The sequence below is a fragment of the Sciurus carolinensis genome, chromosome 5 (assembly GCF_902686445.1).
Source record: "Sciurus carolinensis chromosome 5, mSciCar1.2, whole genome shotgun sequence".
Lineage (NCBI taxonomy): Eukaryota > Metazoa > Chordata > Mammalia > Rodentia > Sciuridae > Sciurus > Sciurus carolinensis.
Window position 1 is genome coordinate 148,368,676 of NC_062217.1, and position 26,992 is coordinate 148,395,667.

At 39.5% G+C, this 26,992-nt stretch overlaps 1 protein-coding gene across 2 annotated transcripts in view; it reads left to right on the forward strand.

Annotated features, from left to right (window-relative positions):
- The window catches only part of Abcc2 (ATP binding cassette subfamily C member 2), a 60,736-nt gene that overhangs the window by 1,109 nt on the left and 32,635 nt on the right, over positions 1-26,992 (forward strand). For both annotated transcript variants that reach the window (XM_047554142.1, XM_047554143.1), the window contains exons 2-15: positions 1,004-1,177; positions 9,176-9,301; positions 10,583-10,717; positions 11,446-11,553; positions 12,141-12,196; positions 13,453-13,687; positions 15,870-16,036; positions 17,015-17,192; positions 18,613-18,867; positions 19,941-20,006; positions 21,789-21,926; positions 22,463-22,609; positions 24,160-24,244; positions 24,925-24,991. In XM_047554142.1, the coding sequence (XP_047410098.1) occupies positions 1,004-1,177; positions 9,176-9,301; positions 10,583-10,717; positions 11,446-11,553; positions 12,141-12,196; positions 13,453-13,687; positions 15,870-16,036; positions 17,015-17,192; positions 18,613-18,867; positions 19,941-20,006; positions 21,789-21,926; positions 22,463-22,609; positions 24,160-24,244; positions 24,925-24,991 (1,937 nt within the window). The remainder of the gene's footprint in view (positions 1-1,003; positions 1,178-9,175; positions 9,302-10,582; positions 10,718-11,445; positions 11,554-12,140; positions 12,197-13,452; positions 13,688-15,869; positions 16,037-17,014; positions 17,193-18,612; positions 18,868-19,940; positions 20,007-21,788; positions 21,927-22,462; positions 22,610-24,159; positions 24,245-24,924; positions 24,992-26,992) is intronic.

The window sequence follows — 26,992 nt, forward strand, 5'->3', positions numbered from 1 at the left end:
GGTAGGAAAAACCTGGGGCCCAAGGCCTTCAAGGCCAGGACATGGATACCACTGGAAGGTCCTACTACCTTGACAGGCCATCTCTTAAGATTCTAAGAATTACCTGACAAATGATCTTATCAAGGCACTTCAATCTTTTCTTTGAAGAGTCTACCAGTAGTTGTATGAAGAAAAGGTAAAAAGTATTTAGAGGAAGAGACTTGGATATAAGACCTGGTGTTCTACACCCCCATCCCACAAGATACTTTTTAAAAAAAATTATTTGTTTATTTTTACAGACTGCATTTTGCTTCATTGTACACAAATGTGGTACATCTTTTCATTTCTATGGTTGTGCATGATGTATATTTAAACCATTTGTTGCGTAATCATACATGTACATAGGGTAATGAAGTCTGTTTCATTCCACCGCCCCACAAGATACTTTATCACAGAATGCAGAGATCGGTACAAAACTTGCTGGGAAAGCAGGTTTCTGTCCAACAGTGCCATTGTCCTTTCTATGCTGAAATTGGCCAGGAATGCTTGGTTTTGATGTTAGCCTTCTGGGTTGTGGTAGGTCAAATGTCAGTATGACTAAGCATTCTGCCTGTCTGATGCCAGCATGTTTAACCGTTTATTTGTCAGTGAGTTCCACCAGGGCTAGAAACTAAATAAGGACACATTTTTATACCCAGGGAACTATTCTCCCCTTTGGATTGAGGAACAGTCCTTCTTCCTACAATTTGGCAAATGTCATGTTGAGTTTTACTTAAAATAACTAATATAGAAATTCACGAGAAGATAGGTTTTTAGAGTTTGGATTGACCAGAAAACTCACTCAGTGTCATAAAGTGGTGAATTTGTGTCAATGGGGATAAATAGGGAAATACAAGATAGTTAAAGGGTAAGACTGGATATGAATATGGGGTTGAATTAAGATTGTTTGGAAGCAGGTATTTTGGGGGATGGGCTTGTCTTCAAAAGTACATGTATCCAATAATCTTCCCTTTTGATCTCCCAGAATTCCTCCTTCCTGAAAACACCAGAGGCAGACCTGCCACTATGTTTTGAGCAAACTGTTCTGGTGTGGATTCCCCTGGGCTTCCTTTGGCTCCTGGCCCCTTGGCAACTTCTCCACGTATATAAATCTAGGAATAAGAGATCTCCTATAACCAAATTCTACCTCGCCAAGCAGGTACAGTAACCCACTATTTTTGACTCTAATTCCTTGGTGCAGAATAGAGACATTTTCTTATTGTCTTCCCTGTCTTCAATCAGATCTCCCAGGTGCTGCTCTCAGGTAAAGCCATCCTCTGGGGGTAACCTATGTCTCACTAGCCCCTTGTCATATTTCTTAGTCAAAGTAGTTTTGATTTTTGCATAAAATTAGTGACTCAATTCTTATGGGTGTAGGCTCCCTAAAAACAAATGACAAGTAGCAGAACAGTCAAATTGTTATTATCCTTTTGTTCTTTGAGAAGTAAACACTAGATCATCTATCTTTTTTTTTTTTTTTTTTTTTGCATGGTGCCAAGGATTGAACCCAGGGCCTTGTGCTTGCGAGGCAAACACTCTACCAACTGAGCTATCTCCCCAGCCCTTAGATCATCTATCTTTAAGCTAGTCTAAGAAATCAGGAGACTGTAATTCAGTTTCACCTACCATTGAGATGAGAATGAGCTATAGGATATATCTTCTGTACCATGCAGCAATCCAACCATCACTCATTCCCAAAACTTGTATTTGAAATTGGGCTTCCATTTTCCCAGAGTATTCCATGAGGCAGGATGATCATTCACAGTGGAGAGAGGAAGGGTTAGTGTGCCTGGTAACAAGTCTGAGTAGGGGAATAATGAAAAGAACAGGAGCTATGCAAGAGAGACAAGGAGGAACAAGGAAAGGAGCTCTCAGCCAGCAGCCCTGGACTAAGTCAGGAAGGAATCTTGCAAACCTAAGGTCTTCAATCAAAGTTGTGAAGTTACTTCATAAAATCTACCATCTGCTTTCTTTCATTAGTTTTTTTCTTTCTATCAGTCTTAATCTTTAAGCAGTCTTTTAGAAGGGCAAATTAGATTCTGTTGTTCTGTGAGCATACTTACCTATTACCTCCAGTAACCCAGAACCTAAAAGGGAGAAAAGGGCTTGACTAAAGAAGGTGGGATTCATATTAAACCTGGGGTAGGGCTGGTACTGGGTTTTGTAGACTCTGGATAGGGAAAGAACTGTCTATGAGAGCTTGGTGTGGGGTCACTGTCTCCCTTGTTGGCCCAAGTGCCCAGCACAGGACCTAGAATATATTGAACATTCAGGTTGAATTCAATATTTGTTGAATGTTGGTATTAAATGCACCCTGGGAGCAGGAGTTGAGTCAGGATTGTGTTAAACTCTAAATATTCTGAACATTGAAAAACATGCCTTGGCACCCTTGGAAATGAGTCAGAGTTTATTACAGTCAGTCAAGTAAGGGGTTTTCTATGGTTTTTCTGGAGCTTTCACGAAGAGGCTGGGCAATGAGTAAACCAGTATCTCACCCTAATAAAATGTATCAGTTGATTTTTAAAGAACACCTTATTGAGATGTAATTCACATACCATACAACTATCAAATTTAAATATAATTCTGTTTTTTTAGTATGTTCCCAGATATACACAAGTATCACCACAGTCAATTTTAGAACATTTTCAGTCCTTCAAAAAGAAATCCATTAGCCCTTATCTCCTCCTCCCACTTAGCCTTAAGCAACTGCTAATCTACTTTGTATCTCTAGAGTTTTCCTGTTCTAAACATTTCATATGAATGATCTCTTATGATTGGCTTCATTCATTCACTCAGCACAATGTCATCAAAGTTCACCCTTTCTACTGTAGCATGTGTCAATAATTTATTTCCTTTTATGGCTGAATATTATTCCATTTTATATACTACATAGTTTCACTTATAAGCACAGATCTCTACAAATAAAATAAAAGACAATATTTTAACCTTTTTTCTTTGTAGTTAATAATCACCCACCTTAACTCACAGTCTCAGGAGATCCATATATAATTAATATTTGAACTTTTATCCTCTACTGTGAGGGTGACAAGCATAGATTAGTTTATTCTTAAAAATTTCAAAATGATTGGTTTTGCCTCTGAAATAATTTGAAGTATAGTTCTTCATAAAGTAAAGTCTTCTATGAGAACCTTCCTCGAGACTCAGTCCTCAACTTGTTTTGTTGTTGTTGTTCTTCTTTTTTTTTTTTGTTCTTCTCAGCTTCTTCTCCTACTTGCCTTTGGGCTGTTTTTTCCTCTCTGACTCTCCTGAATTGGTATTATAGTTGTTTGATCATTAATGTGGTATTTATCTCAACTAGGCTTAGTCATCTTGCTTGACCAACCTGTAAGTGATTCTCCCAGTTGGTTTGCTTAAAGGTACATCCTTTGTGAAGGACCCAGAACACAATAGGTAATTGAATGTAAAAATGAATGATGGCTTCTGTGGAGGTGGTGAGGTCAAGAGTGAGCTGTGTAGCAAAATGAACTTGGTGTTGAGCCAGTGAGACCTGAGACTCATCTTCATGTATTTGCAGAAGTATTACAAAGAAGATTGTCTAACTTGTTCTGAAAAGTTTCAGAAAGCAGGACCAAGATAAGTGAGAGGAGGTTGTTTCAGGGAAGTAGATTTTGACTAAATAGTCCAAACCTTTTTCCAATAAAAATAATTGATAATAGAATGGACAGCTGGGGATATAGTCCCTGAAAATATTGAAACCAAAGTTACACATTTGTCTGTTAAGGAAGTGGTGAAGGTAGACACCCTCTGAAATGAGTAAAAGATTCAATCAGTGTGATTTGTCATTCATAAAACTCTAGGAAAAGGAGGACCCTACAGAGATGGAAAAAGATCAAATATGGCAAAAAATACTCCCTTTTTTCTAAATACCAATAGAATCTATCCCCTTAGAAAAATGAGTTTAGAAGCCAGGTACAGTAGTGCACCTGATAATGCCATCTACTTGGGAGTAGGTGTACATCCTTAGGGTGCCTTAGGGCAGGAGGATCACAAGTTTGATGCCAGCCTGGGCAACTTAGTTTGTCCCTGTCTCAAAATTGAAAAGGGTTGGGCATGTAGCTCAGTGGTAGAGCACTTGTCTAGCATGGGTGAGGCCTTGGATTCAATCACCAGTGCTGAAAGGAAAAACATGAAAAGTTGAGTTTAGCAATCTCTTTTTTTGAAGCTCCTCTAATAAATCAGAGATCAAGGACAAAGAGTATTAAGAACTTGGTAAATCATTAAACAACCATAATATTTCCTTGCTCCTAATCAATAAAATTGTGCATAGGTTTCTGGTGACAAAAATAATGGGTGGTTGTTATAGAAAGTTTAGAAATAGGAAGAAAATTAAATCCATTGGTAATTGTATCAATCTGATAAACTCCTATTAAGGTGTGAAGGTGTGTTTCCTTTCATTCTCTTAACAAACAAACACTAGCAAAGTCTCTTCCTCACCCCCATCCCTGACTTCCCAGTCTCAGTCTCTAGAGACCATTTTAATTATTTTTAATGATTACCTCCATATCTGCAACTCGTGTGTTTATTTGATCTCTCAAGATAAAAAAGATTCATTTCTGCCCTCTCCAAAAGATAAAGACAAGAAATTTGGCTTCCTTTTCCTATCTTCCTCTTTTTATTTTTTTCCTTTTCAGTCTTTTCATTTTGAATTTTATTCAGTTCTTCTCTTTGTTACTTTTATACTTAAAAATACTCTCATCAGTTTTAAATTCTACCTCTCAATGCCTCTTTTGTGTAACATGAGAGAATTAGTGTCCTCAAATTTCTTGGTTCCATTTTATAGGACAATATTGATTTTCAGAAAGAGTGACAGTAAATTAAGTACCTGAATCCTTACTTTCTAGATGCCAGATTAAATTTTTTTTTTGTTTTCACTAGGACCATATTACTACATTGTTCCCCAGCATCCTGTGCTACTGCGTTAGAATTCTCATTCCTGTTATCCTTGCTAGAAGCTTTATGCACTTTAGTCTTTATGTCTTTATGAGTCTTATCTTGATGGGTTTTTTTCCCATTCAGTGAGTCATTAAAAATGAAACCTGACGACATGTCTTTCTTTTCTTTTTTCTTCTCTTCTTTTTTCTTTTCTTTCCTCCTTCCTTCCTTCCTTTTTTTCTGGAGGGATGTTGCCCAGTCTGGGCTTGAACTCATAATGCTCCTCTCATAGCCTCTTGAATTATAGGGGAACCCTAGGGGAGAGCCTGTCATGTCTTATCTCTGAGAAATAGTCATATATTACTCCTTTCATTTTCTCTCCTTTTGAAATCCTGTCTCTCTAAAGCTAGCTGTTGAATTCTCTGAATTGTATCTCCCCACCAACTTTTTCTCTTTTCCCCTATGTTCTGGGAGATTTCCCCAATGTTTTCTTCCAGTTATCCTAAAGAACCTTTATTTTAGCAATTATGAATAAACAAGAATTGTTAACTATACTGGTGCAGTGTGCACAGCTGTAATCCTAGCAACTCAGGAGACTGACAGGAGGATCACAAGTTCAAGGTCAACCTCAGCAATTTAGGGAGACCCTAAGTAATTTACTGAGACCCTGTCACAAAATTGAAAATAAAAAGGGCTAGGGATGTAGTTCAATGGTAAAGCATCCCTGGGATCAATTCCCAATACCAAAGGAAAAAAACAGAATTATTAACTTCTGAATACACTTTTTTTTAAAAGACACTTCTTTCTGGATGCAGTGTCTTCTCAAATATTAGGGGAAAAAATTAAATCTTAGAACATTAATTTTAAAATAATACTAAATTCTTTTCTATTCACATAATAACTTCTGTTTGTTTTATCCCAGAATTGATTATTCTTTAATCATCTTGGCTGTCTTTGCTAGTAGAAGAGGAGGGGTGGGAGATAAATAAATGTACTAAATATGGCATTTTGAACTGGAAATTCTCATTTTTTCCTATGTGTATGTAAAAAAATACAGTTGAACTCATTGTCTACGCAATTGTGCAGTCTACTTTTAAATTTAAGATGATATAAAAAGCATTTCTCTGTATTATTAATGTTTTTCCAAAGCATAATTTGATAACTTCATAATAGTTCATCACATGAAGGTAGTATATCACATTTTATTTTAATAACTCTCTTTTATGTATTTATTTATTTATTTTGTGGTATTGGGGATTGAATCCAGGGATGCTTTAACCACTGAGCTACTTCTCCAGTCCTTTTTATTTTATTTTTAACAGGGTCTCACTGCATTGCCCAGGTTGGCCTCAAACTTATGATCCTTCTGCCTCAGCCTCCGAAGTTGCTGTGTTTACAGGAGTGTGCCACCTCACTCAGATTATTTTAACAACTCTTGCAACATTAACTCCTCCCAACAAACCCCTCCATCACAGCTTGTGTTATTTCAGATTTTAAAAATTCTTTACTACTAAGAGTATGCTCCAATTAACATTCTTGCACATAAACATTTGCCTGCAATTCAGATTATCTTCTCAGAATAGATTCTTAGAAGTAGAATTACTATCTTTTTAAAAATATTTTTTATAAGTTGTTGATGGACCTCACACATGCTAGTCAAGTGTCATCATAAGCAGTACCTTATACATGTTTGTTTGTTCATAGGACAAATTCCTAGAATTGAAATTAGTGAATTAAGGATATAGGAACTTGAAATTTTTATAAATAGTAAAAGTTGTCCTTCATGAAGGTTTTTCTTCAATCTTATCAATTTTTATTTACAAATTTAGTGTGTGTGTGTGTGTGTGTGTGTGCGCGCGCGCATTACCAGAAATGGAACCCAGGGCCCCAGGCATGCCAAACACACACATGCTCTATCACTTAGCTAAATCCCCAGCATTTTTTATGTTAGTTAATTGGTTAGATAAAAATGGTATGTCCTTATAATTTCAAACTGTGCTCTTAGTGAGGTGAGGCATATTTTCATATCTTTAAAAGTTATTTGTGTTTTTTAATCCTTTTATATTCCATGCCATTTTTTGAAATGAGTTGTTGGGATTTTGTTGTTGTTGTTGCTTTGTAGAAGTTCTTCTATAAAGTAAATAGATCCGTTTTGATATGAATTACTTAATGTGTTTCTAAGCAATTCTTTCAAGTTGAACATATGTAGACTTGTGGCAAGGCTTCCTTCTTTCCCAGGCTGGGTAGGATCTGCTGGTTGTATTCTCTCTACCTCGTTGTCCTTAAGGGTGGGTGCTTTTGTCCTAGCTTGTTCTATTTTACCTCCTAATTTACCTAAAGCTACACATAATTTCCACCTCTAAATAGTTGTGGTTCCCCCCCAATCTCATAGTTTCATATGAAGAAAGTGTAATGCAGTATATTATACTTGAGTAAGAGACAATCCAGTTATTAACATGTCTTTGACCCTACTTGGTAAATAAAAAGGCTGGTCCTTTTAGTTAAGGGTATATTAATCTCCTTCCTTGCTGGGCATGGTGGTACATGCCTGTAATCCCAGTGGCTCGGGGCTGAGTCAGGAGGATCACAGGTTCAAAGCCAGCCTCAGCAAAAGCAAAGTGCTAAGCAACCCAGAAAGACCCTGTCTCTAAATAAAATCCAAAATAGCGCTGGGGATGTGGCTCAGTGTTTGAGTGCCCCTGAGTTCAATCCTCAGTACCTGCCCCCCATAAAAAAAAATTCTCCTTTCTTGACTGTTTTATATTAGAAAGGGCCCAATATCTCTGCCTGAGTCATTCTGGATGATTGAGACTTATAAGAATAAGCAGGGATAGATGGATAGTAGTAGAAAGGTTGAGAGAAGGGGAGATGATAGTGGATAATCCTCATCTGGGGACTAAAACTTCCTAAGCAGAGGCAGTAATTTTCCCTTCTGGTGGGGTTGGCCAGTGTGGGGGTGGGGGTGGGGGATAGATCCCTAGCACAGTACAATGTGCTTCATGTCTTATGACCTCTGAGGACAAATTATTTTTTAACTTGATTTCATCCTGGGGTCAAATAGTCACAATTGTTTGCAATAACATTAATAATAATAAATAACTTATTAATAACTAATAACTAATAAATAACTAATTGAATAACTTATTAATAATAATAAAGATTCAAAGATTATGTGGGACTAATGACCAAGGAAAGGGAAGAGTATCACCCCAGTTGGGATAGGAGATTCCTCTTTTAAACCATGTACATTAGCTTTCTATTACTGTGTAACAAATTACTCAAAATTTAGCAGATTGAAAAACTAAACATTTCTTCGCAGTTTCTGTTGATTAAGAATTTGGGAGCTGTTTGCATGGTTTCTACTTCAGGGTCTCTCATGGGTTCTGGGTAGGACCACAGTTATCTAAAGGCTTGACTGGACTGGAGAACAGGTTCTAAGAGGACTTGCTCACATGGCTGCTGGCAGGAGGTCTCACTTCCTTACCACGCAGACCTCTCCCTAGAGCAATTTGAATGTCCTCGTGATGGGGCTGGTAGCTTTCCCCAGAGCTGGGGATCTGAGAGAGAACAAGGAGAAAGAAGCCAGTTGTTTTTTATGCCTGAGTCTTAAAATCCATACATTGTCACTTCCACCATTTTCTGTTCATTAGAAATAGTCGCTGAGTCCAGCCCACACAAAAGGGAAGGAGAACTGAACTCTACGTTGTGAAGAGAGGAGTATTAAAAATTTTGTGGACATATTTTAAAGCCATCACCCTCAGCTTTCCTCAAAAACATTTTTATGGCTTTAAACTCTATTTCATTACTTAAACTATATGAATTCATTCACCTCAGAAATATTCATTGTGTTCTCTGTATCACCATTTTTTCTCCATCCATTACTGGAGATCATTCAGTACTGAGTCTCATGAAGAATTTCATGCTCTTATGTTGAGCAAAATAATTCAGACTCAGAAAAATCAAGGGTCTTATGTTTTCTCTCATATGTAGAAGTTAGAAAAAAGGGGGAACGGGCTGGGTGGAGGTGTCTCATGAAAATAGAAGGGAGACTAGGCGATTAGAGGAAGGGGGCTGGGGAAGGGAGGAGGGGAATGAAAGGACAGGTACTGGGGAACTAAGTTTGCAGAATTATGTGATATACATGTATGAATGGGTAACAGTGAATCCTGTTATTAGGTATAATTATAATGCACCAACAAAAAAGAAGAAATATTAAAAGAAGAAGAATGACATGCTCCTAACAGTGATCTTTTTCCCTTCTCAGGTGCTTGTTGTGTTTCTTCTTATTTTAGCAGCCATACAGTTGGCCCTTGTGCTCACAGAAGACTCTGGAGAAGCCACAATCCCTCCTGTTAAATATACCAATCCAATCCTCTACCTGTGCACATGGGTAAGGCCCATTGCCACTTCCACACTGTGTAATCTTCTCTCTACCCATAGACATCTAGCTGAAGTGTACTCTTTGGGGATGAAATTAAGTCCAATTTTATCTATCTTTTTCTAGGACTCACAGTGAAGCACAGATTGGTTGTAGTAGGGTGAAGCAAACTTTAACTCTTCCTCTTCTTTTGAACACAACCTTATGACTTCATATCTTGCCATCTAAGTATCACAGATGATGTCTAAGTTTCTTGATGTAAATGAACTTTTAAATGTTGTAAATATTATTTTAAATCGATTGGTGACTAATCACTGAGTCTAGAGCTTTTGTATAAATTTGACATTAGAAACTGATCTCTCCTGCAGGTATGTCTTTAGGGAGCTTGTACAATGTTTAAAAACAATTGGATTAGTTGCTTTCCTTTTAAAAAGAGGATGATGCCGCATCATTATTTGTATTTGCAAAACTTCTTGAAAAATCAAAATATCTGACAACCATGGATCTACATTCCCACAGGGCAGTGATCAGCTGAGTCTGAGAAGCAGTTGCCTCCTTTAGACGGTGTGCTCAGCACAGCCTCCTGCTTCTCTTGCCTGGCTTTCACTCAGTCATATGATCTGCCAGTCCTCTCCAGGCATTTTGTTGACTATCACTGTTACAGAACAAGCAAAGAAGGTTCCAGACAGTGGTGTACTGAAACTCACGTGTACTGAGCTGGTTATGTGTTTCTCCTCTCAAACCTGCTTTTAGTGAAATCATGTTGGAGTTTGGAATCTACCATAGTGAGAATATTTACACATAAAAATCAGCAAATGCTACAAATCTTGGTGCTTTTTTCCTCAAAATACCAATTTACTAGCATATCACCAGGTCTATGGAACCAATATATCTAAGTGAAATGATAATACAAGGCAAAGATTTGAGATTTTAAAAATTAATTGTTCAATTCAATATTTGAAAACCAAGATACAGACAACTTGTACCTATTTATCAGAATCTGCCTCCTTGACTTGACTGCTGCCTGATATTAATTTCTTTTGCTCTTAAAAAGGTTACCATACCTCCCAAAATTGCTCCACTAAAATGCAGATAATGACCTTCTGTTTTCCCAGCTAACTTCTCACCCAAGTGTGGTGAATCAGTGAGGAAACAATTTGGCATTTGTGTGCAGTCTGCCTGGCCAGACTAGTTTCATCAATCCCCTTTCTTCCCATGTTTTCTGACATCCTTCTCCCCTCCTGCCCTTGGTTAATGACACTATTCTTCAGAACTTCATGTGAATCTCTCTAGCTCCTGGTTTTGCTGATCCAAGACAGCAGGCAATGGTGTATACAGAAGAACTCTTGGTTCCTGTCCCTATTCTGGATTCTCTCAATACTCTGTGGCACTTTCCAATTTCAGACTCTGATCCGGGCACTCCTACAGGTAAGAACATTAAGAAAGTTTGACTCCAAGACAGAATTGTATTCTGGGATCTGATAATAGGCTTTAACCATAGCTTTGATATTTATGGGTTAGTTAGTCTTTTTTTTTTTATTGTAAACAAATGGGATACATGTTGTTTCTCTGCCTGTACATGGCGTAAAGGCATACCACTTGTGTAATCATAAATTTACATAGGGTAATGTTGTTTGATTCATTCTGCCATTTTTTCCCTTCTCCCCCACCCCTCCCACCCCTCCCCTCCCTCTATACAGTCCTTCCTTCCTCCATTCCTGCCCCCCTCCCTAAACCCAACTCCAACCCCAACACTAACGCCTCCCACCCCCAATTATGTATCATCATCCACTTATTAGCGATATCATTCTTCCTTTGGTTTTTTGAGATTGGCTTATCTCACTTAGCATGATATTCTCCAGTTTCATCCATTTGCCTGCAAATGCCATAATTTTATCATTCTTTATGGCTGAGTAATATTCCATTGTATATATATATATATATATATATATATATATATATATATATATCACATTTTCTTTATCCATTCATCGTTTGAAGGACATCTAGGTTGGTTCCACAATCTGGCTATTGTGAACTGAGCAGCTATGAACATTGATGTGGCTGTATCTCTGGTTAGTTAGTCTTAATGCAGAGAAAAGACTCATTTTCTTTCTTTCTTGTTTTTTTTTTTCTTCTTTCTTTAATGCCCACAGGACAATAATTCCAATCTGGCCTATTCCTGCCTGTTCTTCATCTCATATGGATTCCAGATCTTGATCCTCATCCTTTCAGCATTTTCAGAAAAAAGTGACTCATCAAATGTGAGACTCCAAATATTCCCATTTCATATCTTACTTAATTGGATGATATCTTAAGAAATATAACTTTAAAAAAATATAATTGTCAAAAAGAAATATAACTTTAAGATACCTAGGTGTCATGGAGGTCCCATGAGCCCAGAATAAGATACCAGTTGAGTATCCCTAGTCTGAAAATCTGAAATCAGAAATGTTCCCAATCTGAAAAATTCAGAAAGTCTATGCCATATCACACAACCTGAAAATCTTCAAAATTTGAAATACTTCTGATCCCAAGCATTTTGGATAATGGATGCTCAACTTGTAGGACAGAATATGTCATACATAAGAAACATATTGAAATACTGACTTTTATATTCACCCATCAAACTTCAGCATAGGCTATTAATTCATACATGTATGACAGAAAATCTGATTACCATTCCATTAGTAGTTATCTTACGGTTTCCAAGTAACATGTTGACCAACTGACTTCAGCATCATATCTAGCTTCTAGAACATCATATCTAGAAAAATCAGGTTCTAATTTTGGAGTCCCATAAGTTCCTTTTTTCAATTGATTTACTTTTAAATATTTTTCTATCTTTCAGAATCCATCATCCACGGCTTCATTTCTGAGTAGCATTACCTTTAGTTGGTATGACAGGTAGGAAATGCCTGGAGTATGGGTTTTCTGTATTCCTACCCCCTCACTTCTCTGAAAGTGAAGGAAAGCTTAATTTAAAAAAAAAAAATAATAATGCCTCCTGTGGCCTCCATTTCTTTTCTACTAAAAGTCAGTGTTAAAATTTATAGGTCATATGGGCTGGGGATGTGGCTCAGTAATAGAACACTTGCCTAGCATGCATGAGGTCCTAGGTTCCACCCTCAGCGCCAAACCAAAAAAAAAAAAAAATTAAGATTTATAGGTCAGTTTGGTTCAGCCCTTTCATTAGGCAGATTAAATTGCTGAAGAGAGGATGGGAGGGAACTACTCTTAGTAGCCTGGAAGTTCCAGAGGAAACAAAGGAAAAAGCAGCAGGACAGGAAAGGGGCAATTAGGAGCAGGCAGCATGGCAGAGGTTTGAAGGATAAGGGATGAAATAGCTGGCTTGGCTGTCAGAGGATCTGGAACAAGTACCCCTGGCCTTTGTGATTCCATGGACCCCTTTGCCAGACTGGTGAAACCCATGAATCCAGAAGAAATAAACTATATCAAAGTATAGTTATCAAAATATTTTGAAAGCAAATTTGTGATACAGGAATACATGTACTTTTAAATCAACACATTAAATAACAAGATCTAGTGGTGAGTCTAATATTGACCTTAATGTTAAAGTAGTGAAGAATACAAATTAATCACGAAAATATTTTTGATGTCTCCTGGTGACAAAGCACCCATATTATACTTGTATTAGGAGGAAAAGCTGGATTTCAGTTAGAAGCTATTACAAATGAAGTTGTAATTTATTTTCTACCATGTTCTCAAACCTCAGTTTGGGAAGCCGAGAGCTAGAGAGATAGTGTGGAGGCAACCATGAGGCCAGCTCTACTTCATAAGGGCATTACGGAGGCTCCTAAAGATGACTGAGTGCAGAGAGGTAGCCAGTATTAAAAGAAGAAGGAGCCAGGAGCAGGGGAAGGTGATGGGTTTTGGCTCTTAACAAAGTAGGGTCAATCCTCTTCCCCTCGTCTTGCTGTCTTTGAACACATTCTGTTGGCCCTATACACTCCCTTTTCTGTTCTCCCTACTCCTGAGTCAACTTCCAAGGGCCAAGAGGTGGGGAGAGTGGAGCAGTAGAGAAGTTCCATCCTTCTACCCTTATATCCCAGACCTGGGAGGTGGGCTTCAATAGAAGCAGTAGAGAGACAACCTGTGACGCAGTCTATGGGGTCTCAGCCTGTGGGTCTCTCTTGTTCCAGCATGGTTCTAAAAGGTTACAAACAACCTTTGACACTTGAAGATGTCTGGGATATTGATGAAGGATTTAAAGCCAAGACAATGGAGAACAGGTTTGAAATATTCATGGCAAAAGGGCTGCAGAAAGCCAGGCGGGCATTCCAGAAACGGCAGCAGAAGAAATCCCAGCAGAACTCTGGAGCTACACTGCATGGCTTGAACAAGAACCAGAGTCAAAGCCAAGATGTTCTTGTCTTGGTAATTTTCCCATAAGTGTCTGTGTGAGTGTACTTTATGTCTCAGGCAAGAAACAGTGTCATGGTGGTTAAGTTCTTATGTTTTTATAGTACTTTGTACTTTAAAGTGTATTTTATATTATTGGTAGTATTAGTGACAGATACATGGAGGTGCAATGTACTATTCTCTCTCTTTTTGAGTATGTGTGAAAATATCCACTAATTTTTTTCCCTAAATAATATCTTAGCCTTACTAGAATTTGTATCTTGATGAGATTAAGCATTAGAAGCTAATAAGAAGATGGAATTGTGGGGCATAAGGCCAAAACATTGGAAAAAGAGGTTGGTGAATGGATCATTATTGCCCCAGGTATTAGTTTCCTAGGGCTGTCATAACAAAGTTCTCAATTCATTCACTCAAAAATACTTACAGAGCACAGCTGCTTGTCTGGACACTGGGTACAAGGAACAAGCCTGACAGAGTACCTATCTTTAGAGAGCTGGAAAATAAACAATAACATATGTTGAAAGTCATAAATGCTATTAAGAAAATAAATGAGCTGGGCATGGTGACTTATGCCTGTAGTCCCAGCTACTTGGGAGACTTAAAGAAAGGAAGAGAGGGAGGGAGGGAGGGAGGAAGGAAGGAAGGAAGGAAGGAAGGAAGGAAGGAAGGAAGGAGAAAAAAAAGAAAAGAAGAGATGCTAGATAGGGTAATAGGAAAGACTTCCGAGAAGAGGTGACATTTGAATATAGACCCAAATGATGAGGGACAATCAGAGGACATTGTAGTCTAGCCAGAGGGAGCAGGAGGGTAAGACCAAGAGGAGAACATGTCCATCTTGTTCAGAGAACTGAAAGGAAATCCCTGGAGCTTTGAGAGACTGAGCATGTTGAGATAAGCTCAAGGAAATGCACAAGGACTAAGCTGCATAGATCTTTGAGGCCAGAAGAAAGGGTCTAGATTTTATTTGAGGTCTAAGAGAAGCCAGAGGAAGGTTTTGAGCAGAGGAATAATGTGATGAGACTTACATATTTAAAAGCTTCCTTGAGTTGCTGCCTGGAGTATGGACTTTTGTGGGATAGAAATGGAAACTGAAAGGAGCCTGGCAGATGACTGGGCAAGAGACGCTGATCAGATGGGACCTCAGTAATTAAAAATTGTGTGTGTGTGTGTGTGTGTGTCTGTGTGTGTCTGTGTGTGTGTGTGTGTGTGTGTGTGTGTGTGTCTGTGTGTGTGTGTGTGTTTCTGGTAGAAATCCTGGAAAGAGGCTGAGAAGCTGGAATTTGGGACATGGGGTCAGAACATTAGAAAAAGAGGCTGGTAAATGAGTTATTTATGCCCCAGGTGTTAGTTTCCTAGGGCTGCCATAACAAAGTACCACAAACTGGAGGCATTAAAACAGCATAGGCTGAGGGCGTAGCTCAGTGGCAGAGCACCTGCTCAGCGTGCTGGATGCCCTCCACACACACACACACAGAAGGTTTTTTTCTCTCACAGGTGAGGAGGCCTGAAGTCTGAAATCAGGGTATCAGCAGAATCATTCTCTCTCTGAGACTTGTAGTAGAGAGCCTTCTTGCCTCTCCCACCTTCTGGTTTTTGCCAGAAATCCTGGTCATTCCTTGGCTTATAGATGCACCATTCTATTTTCCACCTCTGGTATCACATGGCCACATTCTCCCTGTGTCTGTCTCTTTTTATGAGGACATCAGTCATATTGGATTGTAGCTTACCCTAATGACCTCATCTTAACTTGATTACACCTGCAAGGATTCCATTTCCAAATAAGAGCACACTCTCAGGTGCTAAAGTTTAGGATTTCAACATATCTTTTGTTGGGGGGGGGTGCATACAGTTCTATCCATAACGTCTCCCAACAACCATAAGCAAGAAAAACAAAGACATCTAAGAATTTAAAAACTATACTATTGGGTCCCTGTCCTTCCCTCTCAGGATTGCTCCTCAGGCCCTCTGTTCTTTGTTTTACAGTTGCTTGCTTTCCTAATCCAAAATAGATGACAATATTAGTTAGCAGTGGGAGAGAGGAACAGGAGGGTGGCCAGTCAGGTGATGAAGAGTAGATTAAGATCTATACAAAGAAGACAACACAAAGGCTCTGCTAGAACTCTGGAGTTGTTCAGGGCAGGGACAAAATCTTGTACTGTGCAACTCTGTGGATTCTGTTGTTTGGTTTTGTACCCAGGAAGAAGCCAAAAAGAAAAAAAAGAAGAAATCTGGGCCCACAGAAGACTTTCCCAAGTCATGGCTGATTAAAGCCCTCTTCAAGACTTTCTGGGTCATTCTCCTGAAATCATTCATTCTGAAGATAGTGTATGATATCTTGGTGTTTATGAATCCTCAGCTGCTGAAGTGAGTCCCCAGGTCTTGTATTGTCCTTTCAGGGCCACCTCTGCCACCCTCCTTTTTTGCCTCTTGGGTAGACAGGCAAGAGCTTTTATAGTACTCCCATTTCATTCATTCATTCATTCATTTATTTTTGGCAGAATTAGGAGTGAACTCAGGGGCGCTTTACTCCTGAGTGACATCCCCAGCCCTTTTTATCTTTTATTTTGAGGCAGGATCTCGCTAATTGCCTAAGGTCACCTGGAACTTGCAATCTTCCTGCCTCAGCTTCCTGAGTTGCTAGGATAACAGGCCTGCACCACTATACCTGGCTAAATTCCCATTTTAAAAAATGTTCATAGTTTTTATTTCTCCTCACAGCTTTGTGTTCTTGTAGAGCACAAAGAATTTTTCAAGATTTAAGATGATATATACTTGGTGTCTCTTTTTCACATTCCTAACTACCTCATAGGAGGCCAGATACAGGTTAGTCCTCTTTTTTGTTCAACAGAACTGCTATGATCTGAGCCACACCCAAAGGTGGACAGCATACCCAGGGAGGCAACTAACTTCTCTCTCCCTATAGCCAGAGCCTTTCCTAAGAGGTTCAGAATAATATGATAAACTTTGCTGTCTGCCATGATCTTGAATGAACCACAATAAGGGAAGCCCTTAATTCATTCTGGATACTTGTCCTAATTTTTAGGGTTGCATTTTCTAGAAATGAATCAACTTGTCCGACAAGCTAACTTTTACCCAGGAGTGGGACCAAAGCACTGCAGGGGCAGCTGCATGGATCATTTCAGTAATTATCCATTCTCATGCTATGGGTTATCAATCATAAGCTCTTACTAGCCATCTCCAAATAAAAGCAAGATCATTGACAAGACTGTGGAAATTAGGTCTTCCAAAGGCATTGGGCAATTCTGGTCATTTTTGTTATTTAGAGAGAGAGGAGCCTTTGGAGACTTAATGGGCATCATTTACTTGGTTTTGCTCTGGCAGATTGCTGATTTCCTTTGTAAGTGACCCTAACGTGTATGCGTGGACTGGATATCTCTATGCGATCCTCTTATTTGTTGTGGCTCTAGTCCAATCTCTCTGCCTTCAGTCTTATTTTCAACTGTGCTTCGTAATGGGAATGAGTGTACGGACAACCATCATGGCTTCTGTGTATAAGAAGGTAAGAAGACTATGTCAGACATCACAAAAGACAATTCCCTTAACAAGCATAAGCATTTATTCCAAGATTAAGGAAACTTGATGGAAATGATAACTGATCTCAGCACTTAGTTTTGATCAGCCATACAGACTTCTTTAAATGTTTCTTTGGAAATTAAACATGAAAAGTGTGTTTCTAGACATGGACATGGTCATCCTAGGGAGCTGACAAGCTTCCCAGGATCTGCCTTTCAGCCTGCAGGGCTTAGATACTTGTTCTCTCTTCCTGCCTCTCTTGAGAAGGTTAAAATGCCTTAATAGAAAATGTAAAGTCAGAAAAGAAGCTAGTCATGATTCCTCTAGAACCTTGGTAGCCTAATATTTTAGGAAATCTCTCTCTTTCTACTATATGATCAAGAATCCCAGCATGTTTTAAAGAATGTGTTGTTGGATTAGATGGCAGTAGAGCTTCTAGGAGTAGGACAAAGGTGGGCATCTAGGGTCAGTCATAGTCCATATACTGTTTTTGTGGGAATTAAAAGGCAGTTCATTCTAATGGGGAGATGCAGGCCACACCAGATGGTGCCTTTGTGAGCATAGTATAAGCCAGTTTCATTGCTCTGGTGCATTTGTATAAGGCATTGTTGTGACAAACCTGTGGGAATTAGCATTCTGATCTCTCTAACATGAGAGCAAGAAGCCCACAAATAAGATTCAGGCATCTAGAGATTACCTACAAATTCCTAACAATTGTCAAGACATTTTGCTTCAGAAATGTGAACTCTGCATTTTTCCTCTCCATTCTAAAATATCTGTCCTTCTTGGGAATGCTTGCAAATCCCAGTATAAGAGTGTGGTTGCAATTAACTTTGCCACTAAGTCTCTGGCCAGAATCAATACATGCTGATTTCTTCCCTTCATCCTTCTATCCCTTCTTTCCTCCCATTCTTTAGTATTTGATTCCCTACCATCTGTCACATAATATAGCAGTGAAATGGATAGATGTAGCCCTTGTCCTCACAGAGTTTACCTCTGGTACAGAAATAGAAAACCAAAATGATTACAGTTCATTGTAATGAAGGTAATGAAAAAAGATAAACAGAATGTTTTAGGAGTATCCAGAAGAGGTATCTATCCTAAACTTTGGAGTCAGGGGAGCCTTCTCAGAAGTTGCATCTAAACTGACACCAAAGGATTAATGGGAGTTTTCAGGGCAAAGAAGTGTGTGGATAAGTGGGGTTGGAGAAAGGTGGAAAAAAGAGGAAAGAGTAGTCAAGAATGAGAGAATAGTGTGAGGAATATTTGGAAGCAAGAAGTCACAGTCCCTTGAAGTTGCATCCACATCCTTCCATTGTGTTCTCACTTCCTGTGTTTCCACTTCTCCTCCCCAGTTTTCTGGGCCTTGCTCATGAATCTCAATCCTGATTTAAATTTATCTTTAGGCACTGACCCTATCCAACTTGGCCAGAAAGCAGTACCCCATTGGAGAAACAGTGAACCTGATGTCTGTGGATGCTCAGAAGCTCATGGATGTGACCAGCTTCCTGCACCTGCTGTGGTCAACTGTTCTACAGATTGTCTTATCCATCTACTTCCTATGGAGAGAGTTGGGACCCTCAGTTTTAGCAGGTGTTGGGGTGATGGTTCTCCTCATCCCAGTTAATGGAATATTGGTCACCAAGAATAGGAGTATTCAGGTGAAGAAACAGTCATCCTGGGGATACATGCTTTCTTTAAAGTCTAAACATTTTTAGTTGCTCTCATTCTTTAAGGAGTTAGGACAAAGCAAAGTTGGTTTAAAACTTTCCATCATCCCAAATATACCTGAGTTTCTTTGTTTTCCTTTTTCATCTTCTGATCACTCAGGGCTTATGTGGTCTTCATTCATGTTAGAGGGAAGAGCCTGACTGAAGAGGGAAAGGCTTCCCAGGAGACCTGGCACATAACTCTTCTACCCTGCTCTGCTGGGCTGCCCTCAGAACTGTGATTTTTGATGCTGTTTCTCTATTATAGTGATACAAACCAACCACTCAGAGTAGTCATGTGAACCATCTCGACTCTTAAGTCCTGGCAATGACCCTGCTACAACCAAGTGGAAGGGCTTCACGCAGACAGTCTCTTAGTTCTGCCAGAAATCACAGGTTGGGTGGGTTGACTTGATGGTGTTCACAACTTATTCCTTCACATGTTTTGCATTTTTTCCATTACAAATAATTGTTTTAAAAATATTTGTAGCACATCTCACTTTTCTGAAACAGCAGCAAATTAGACAAGGTTCCTGCTCTTTTGGATCTTATATTCTGCTTGTGGGTGGGGAGACAAGAACTACACAAAGAAGAAAAATGCCAGATCTTGATAAGTAGTATACAGAGAACTAAGGGTGAAATATAGTGAGTGAGTGGGTAGTTGTTTTCAATTAGATGTTGAGAGAGTCAGTCCTCTGTGAGGAGGAGACATTTAAACCAAGCTTGAATGACACAAGTCTGACCATGAGGGGCAAGCCTTGGGAAGGGGAAGGGAAGAATGATATAAGATGTCACTAGTCAGGTGAAGGCTGTGGGGCAGAAACAAGATGCACGCGTTTCAGGATCAGAAGGAAGATAGGGACAGATGAACCAGAGTGGGCAGCGGGGAGAGTTGGAGAGAGATGAATGCCATCACTGAGCACCTCAAGCTCTAAGTGACAGTCACCACTATCTCTGAGGATTAGTACCTGCTGCAAACCTTTCTCATGGAAGCATGTTTTGTTTATTTTGCCTTTTCCTGGCAGTTCAATAATATGAAACATAAAGACAGACGTTTGAAAACCATGAATGAGATTCTCAGTGGAATCAAGGTAAGAAGCCAGATGTTGGTAGACCTCTGGTTGCAATGACGAGACTGAATTTCTTTGCCCTAGTAAATTCCAGTAGAGATTGTGTGGTCCTGCTCCTTGGCCTCTACTGTATGTCTCATGATTCCTGATTTGTCTACCCCTGAATGTTCTGTTTCATCTCCTATAATCCCTCCCAGTTCCTCTTTTAAACCTTGATATCTTTTTATTTACCCTTTTTTATTTACATTTATTTTGATTTGTTTTTTCATTTTATTACAAAAAATTTTAAACATACAGAATGATATAATGAAGCTGCGTGGACCCAGCCCCAGTAATTGTCAGCCTGATCTGACTAGTTTCATCTGGATGCCCATCTCCATGTCACACCTGAGAGATTATTTTAAAGCAAATCTCAGATGTCTTGTCATTTCATTCTTAAGTACATTTTATGTGTCTCCAAAAGAATTTCCTTTTTTTAACATAACCATAATATACCATATTGCACCTAAAAAAAAATAACGATCATCCTTCAATGCCAATTTCCCCATTGCCTCATACTCCTCTTCTTTAGCTGTTTGTTAAAGAAATATCCACATATGGCATTTTGTTGATAGTGACCTTAATTTGTAACAGCCCTCTATCATATTAAAGGAAACAGGTTGCCTTGTTTCCTGTATTCCTTATAAATTGGTAGTCAGATTTAATTAGATTTTCTTGGGGTAGGGTATTACTTTCAAGTGGTTCTGTGTGCTTCAAAATAGCAAGAGTGAGGGCCACTCAGTGAGCTCAGGTATTATCCGAGTGGTTTCTTCTTTCCCTGGGAACTGTGCTTTGTGACCCTGGCAGCGCATTAATATCACCTGTGAAATTTGAGACTCACTTCAGATCATTTAAATTGAACTCTCTTGAGGGTTGAGACCTAAGTATCTATATTTTTGAAAAGCTTCCTAAGGAATTCTAATATGCAATCAAGGTTAACAAAAATGTGGATGTACAAATTTTATCATGGTTGCTTAGACCTATTTTTTCATTAAGAATTGCAAAATGGTGAAATTTTTTGTGAGACAGTGATATTTTAATTCTGTTATTCCTTTGGAATTGATTACCTGAATTCCTATAAAGAATTGTCTTTTATTGACTAGCTGGTTCCCTAAAATAAAGTTTATACAGGATAGGCAAGATAAATGCTTGTTTCTCAGCTTTCAAAATAATACATTTTGTTCTTTAAAGGTGACTGTAAGTTTTTAGAAAATTGTTTGGACTCATGGATTTTAATATTACCCTAAAATTTTGAAAAATGAAACAGGAGGCTTCTTTTAACTCCCTGATATTTCTCTACTCAGAACTCTGATATGTCTTTCTACTAATGGGGCAAAATTAAGACTTGGTTTTGAATCTTTACAATTGCTAGCTTGGTGGCCTCAGGCAAGTCACTTCACTTCTCTCAGCTTGTTTCCTTATGATTTAAATGGAAACAATGATTCTACAAAAGTGGACTGAGTGAGTGACTTTCTAGGTTCTAGCACAAATAGACCCTGTCTTGGCCACTCCTTTGTCCCAGGCAAACTGAGACAGGTTGTTATAAAGATTCAATGAGATAATATATGTAAAATTCTTTGTATGTAGCAGGTTGTCAACAAATGCAAACTATCTCTCTGTAATCATTCTTTATAATCTGGATATCTAACTCCCAAATAAGGGAGTTGGAAACAAGGGAGCATATCCTTAAATGTAGGTAGATCAGACACACCTGGTGCCCTTTCAGGACAACAGTGTGGGTTGTGCTCTTTTCTAACCTATTAGATCCTGAAATATTTTGCCTGGGAACCTTCATTCAAAGACCAAGTCCACAACATCCGGAAGAAAGAGCTCAAGAACCTGAGGCTCTTTGGTCAGCTGCAGACTCTGATTATACTCATCTTACAATTAGCTCCAGTCCTGGTGAGTAGCAGAGGAGTCAGTGGACTTGGTAGGTTTTGGATTTGGGTCAGCTTCCTGAACAGGAACATCTATTCTTGATAGATACCCAGTGTCTGTAGGCCTGATCCAGAAACTCAGGGAATTTATCACTGCTCATGAAACCCCCATGTCATCATCCCTACATTAGGCCCCAGTTCTAGTTCCACCGTTGTGTACTGTTTGCTGTTCTGGTAACCAAGAACAAGCTTTCAGGATGTTTAGCATGAATGCATGTGTATAGAACAGTTCCTTGTCTTCTTGGGAGAGGTAATATGAGTTTATGGTAAGAGGAATATTGATATGAAGAAGATCTGCACTCTGGTCCTAGCAATTCGTTAATTGACTTTGTAACCTTGGGCAAAATATTTCTTTCTCTCTTTGGCTGTTTTCTTATCAGTAACAGCAAGCTGAGATAATCCTTCAGGTTCCTCCACTGTTTACATACTATGTTCCTGAAACAGCACAAGGCTGCTTGGATCCTTTTAGGAATAGATTGCTTATGACCTTACTCTTCCCAGGTGTCTGTGATCACATTTGCTGTTTATGTTCTGGTGGATAGCAACAATATTTTGGATGCAGAAAAGGCCTTCACCTCCATCACTCTCTTCAACATCCTGCGCTTTCCCCTGAGCATGCTTCCCATGATGATCTCCTCTGTGCTCCAGGTACATAGGAACTTCACTGCTAACTGCTTATCTCTGGGTAAAAGCCCTAGAGTCCAGAATAACTGACCTATTATGTCCCATGTCCAGCTTCTGCTGGTGAACTTTCCATTAGATCTGTTTGATCTCTGGAGGCAAATGTTTGGTCTTAAATTGCAAACTCTCTGAGCCTCAATATATGTAACTCTAAAATTAGGATTACCAAGCTAACCTTTTTAAACTCACAGGGAACCTTGTGAAGACTATTATGATTAGCCTTGTTGTTGGGAATATTTCTAAGCCCTTTTCCACAACCCATTTCCTACATATTTTTCTAAGGTTTTTGAGGTGTTGATACATTAGACAAATAGTGCAAAGGGAAAGAAAAGACCCTCTCTTTTGTATGAACCCACATAGTGGTAAATTTAGAGCCATGTCAGAAAATGAGTTTGGAGTTTAGGAGGCCTTGGATGGGCCAGAGTGTCTGGGTTCTGAAAACTGAGCTCTGAGATGAGCCAAGGATCAGACCTCAGGGTTGGTTCACAAGGCAGGTGGCAGACTGATGATACTCATCTTACAATTAGCTCCAGTCCTGGTGAGTAACAGAAGAGTCAGTGGACGGGGCAGGTGATGGGCCAGAATGATGGGAAGTAGGAGAATTGTGGTGACCTGCTTCAGGCAGCTCTGGCTATAGGAAGGACTGGTGTTTAGGAGAAGGCCTCCTTGTCCTGGAGGGAATGAAGAAAGGCTGACCCATCTGGCCAGTAAAGAAATAATATGCTCAGGTAAAGTTTATTACATAGATAGCAAAAGCAAGATCAGCAAAGGTGTCAGCTCCCTGCATTCCTTGTCCCACAGTGTAACGCTGAAGAAAAAGGGTTTGGATGATAACACAGCATAGATAGTGGGGCACTCTTGTTTCTGAGGAGGTGATCCATGCAATAGCTAAGCACTTTTTATCACCTGCAGTTTGTCCCTAAGGAAGGTATAGGCAAAAAGCCTAATACTTCATCAGGTCAGGTGGCCGTGAGAAACCATTTCATGACAACCTTGTCGGAAGATAGGAAGGATGATGAAAAACATCCTTGTAGAAACTCCTTGAAAACCTCCCCAGTTTTCATGTTCCAGGGACCACTGAGTGTTCTGCCAACTTCAGTTTAAGCTTTGATCAATTCCTTTTTAAAGGGTCCCAGTGGTAACCCAGTTAGGATACTGGAGCTATCATCAAAGAATAGACTCAATTAAATAAGAGCAAGAGAGGGACCCTGTTACCAGATGTAGGTAGAAAATTAGGGCTTTATCTTAGAAGAAGGCATGAGACAGTTTCTGGAAACAGGGCCAAAGATTGGGCAGAGATAGGAGTAGAGTTGAACTCCTTGAGTTTCCTGAAGGGCTGAATTTAATTCTGTCCAGGGTGGGATGGCTTCCAGGGCTGAAATGTGACTGGATCTGTGATAAGGGTCAGAGGTTCTAGATGTGGCACAAGGCAAATCACAGGCTGATGACAAAGTTCCTTTCCCTATTTGTTAGTTATTGAAATTTTTTATTCTTGAGACCCTTTGTGTCCTTTCCAGGCCAGCGTTTCTGTAGAACGGTTAGAGAAGTACTTGGGAGGGGATGACTTGGACACATCTGCCATTCGACATGACCACAATTTTGGTAAACAATTTGGAAGTTGTTTCCCCAAATTATTCATAGTGCTGGTGCCAGAATTTTGACATGCATAAGGCTTATTAGCAGCAAACTAATTAAAGGGAGTTTAGTCCTGATCGTATGCTTGTATAATAAGCATACTATGTTAGCTTAAATTATGTTTTCACCCAGAGTGGATTGTTTAGCTATGTTGCTAAGCAAAACTAGGCCAGCTGTTATGAAAACAAAACAAACAAGCAAGGAATCCTGAAAAGGATCCAGGAAGCAGAGGTCAGAGTGGAGCCAAATGTGTGGAACTGGGAAGGTAGCCTGGAGTGAAGGAACACACAGGTTCTGAACTGGAGGGCATCCATGGCCAGGGTGAGCGGTGGGTCTGGAATCCAGGGTGGGAGGGTTTGTTTAAGGAGGTGGAACTCATACAAGGGGACTAGTCAACCGAGGGCCTGGGGATGTACTCAGGAATCTGGGCCACCAGGTTTAGGACTTCTGAATAAAAAAGGACTTCAAATATGCAGGCCACTTCTAGTCTCATCCTGGAAGCTTTCATTTGCCTCCTGCTAGCAGCATCTAACAGAGGTGACCTTAGGAGTTGATAAAGGAAGCAGAGTCACATGAGGGCTAGGTAAGGGAAGGTAGATATATGGGGACTTACATGTAACTAAAAGAGGGGGCCTTTTCTTCAATAGACAAAGCTGTGCAGTTTTCGGAGGCCTCCTTTACATGGGACCCGGATGCAGAAACCACAATCCAAGAGTGAGTTGCCCTCTTACTATGCTGTTATTCCTTAGAATTCTTCTTGACTGTCCTGTTTTCAGAAAATTCCCTGTAATAGAATACATGGGGAAGCAAACCATGTGTATGTGTTCAGTTAAATACTAGTGTAGGCTAAGCCTCTGAGAGATAAGCTGAGAGCAAAGATTCTGAACCTTTATCCTGTGATTTTATTTGCCATCCAGCTTTCCTATTGTATAATGGTCTGACTCTCCAGCTTAAAACCCATGACAATGTTTGTTTCCCAGATAACTGATGGAGATAGTGCCGGGTTGGCAAGTAACCCTGGTCTCTGGGAATGGTAGAGTTACACACAAGAACCTGAACTTTAAGATCATTCATTCATTTAAGAATAATAATCAGGGGCTTGAAGTGGTTGTAGCTCAGTGGTAGAGTGCTTGCCTCACATGTATGAGGCACTGGGTTTGATCCACAGTACCACATAAAAATAAATAAAGGTCTAAAAATACAATAACATTATTTTAAATAAAAAAAAATAGGAACATTAGAATCTGACTTTTCCCCACAGACCACACAATGGAAGCTACCTCTATAAAATTCAATTCCTTGTCTAGAGTTTCACATCAAAATAACCCATTCCTACACTCTACCCTGTAGGCCACCTCTTCTGTCATGTGGGTGTGCTTACCCTAAGCCTCTTGCCATAGTGCTACACAAAGAGCATCTCTTAGGCACACCAACTAATCCAATGAGCACATTGGAAACAGAGCTGGCCATGTCTTTCTTCACAACTAAGCATGCTTCATCATCTCTCTTCTTATGACCTCCCGCCCTTCTCTCCTATTCCTGTAGTCCTGAACATGGACTCTGGAGCTAGCCACAGGATGGGTCAGGGCAGGAGCCCCTGCTCTGAACCCTCCCAACCCAAAAACTTCCCTTTACAGAGGGGAAAGTAGACGTAGTTCCCATTTTACTGCTGTAAGTCTGGAAGAAGTTCAACTCAGTGGCAGGTTCAAAGAAAGACTGCAAGCCAAATTCTAATGTTCCAAATGTTCTAGGAACTCAACTAATAAGGCTGGCAAACCAGGTTACAGGATTATAGCCCAATGAAGGCTCCATCCCAGCCAGAGAAGTCAGATCTTCCCCAGAAGGATCAAGGAATCTGCTTTCGGCTAGGGCTATTCATTGAATACACAAATTTGAAAAAGATTGGAGTAAAAATAAGTAACATTTAGTTTGTTATTGATAACCTAATTTGAAAAACATTGATTTAGTCTAACCCTGTTAGTTTAGAAACAGAAGTCATTAGTCTAGAACAAGTAACCTTCTAAAATCATTTAACCCCACAGTGGTAGAATTAGGACCTGAACCAAGCCAGGTCTCTAGACTCACATCTGGAACTTATTCTATGGTACTGCGTTGGTTCTAGGAGAATATTTCCATTGGAAATGCACATTTAGCATAACTTATAGATGAAGTGGATAAATCAGGACTCATTCTTTAGCCTTTTAGAGCTTAAAAAAAAAAAAAAAAAAAAACTCATTAAAGAAGCACTGTGAGGTCTTGTATGTCCAAGCTTAATTTTCTAATCTTCAGGGGGAAATCTAATACTGTAGTGGGTAACTGACCCAGGTCTGGATATAAAGTAAACTAAGGATGCTGTCTGTAAAAATTAGTGACTAGGAAAGGGAGAGAGTTCCCCTACCCATTCTGCCTACTGGTTTTCAGGGAACCTAATTAGCACCATTCACTTCTTCCTTTTGGATTGTAAAGGCCCTAGGGTCTAACTACTTTCCTTTTAAGTGTAAACGCCCCTGTGAAGGCCCAAGGCTAGAGATTTACCAAAGATCTTGTAAGAGGAGCCAGTCTCCCTTAAGGAGCTCTGCTTTTATGAACATACTTCCCACATGCACAACTATGTATCGTTTTAGACTAGAAAATTTATCACACTAGATAGCCTATAAATGTTGTGAAAAACTGGTAAGAGGCACTCAGAATTTGAAGTGCTAATCTCCTCTGGGC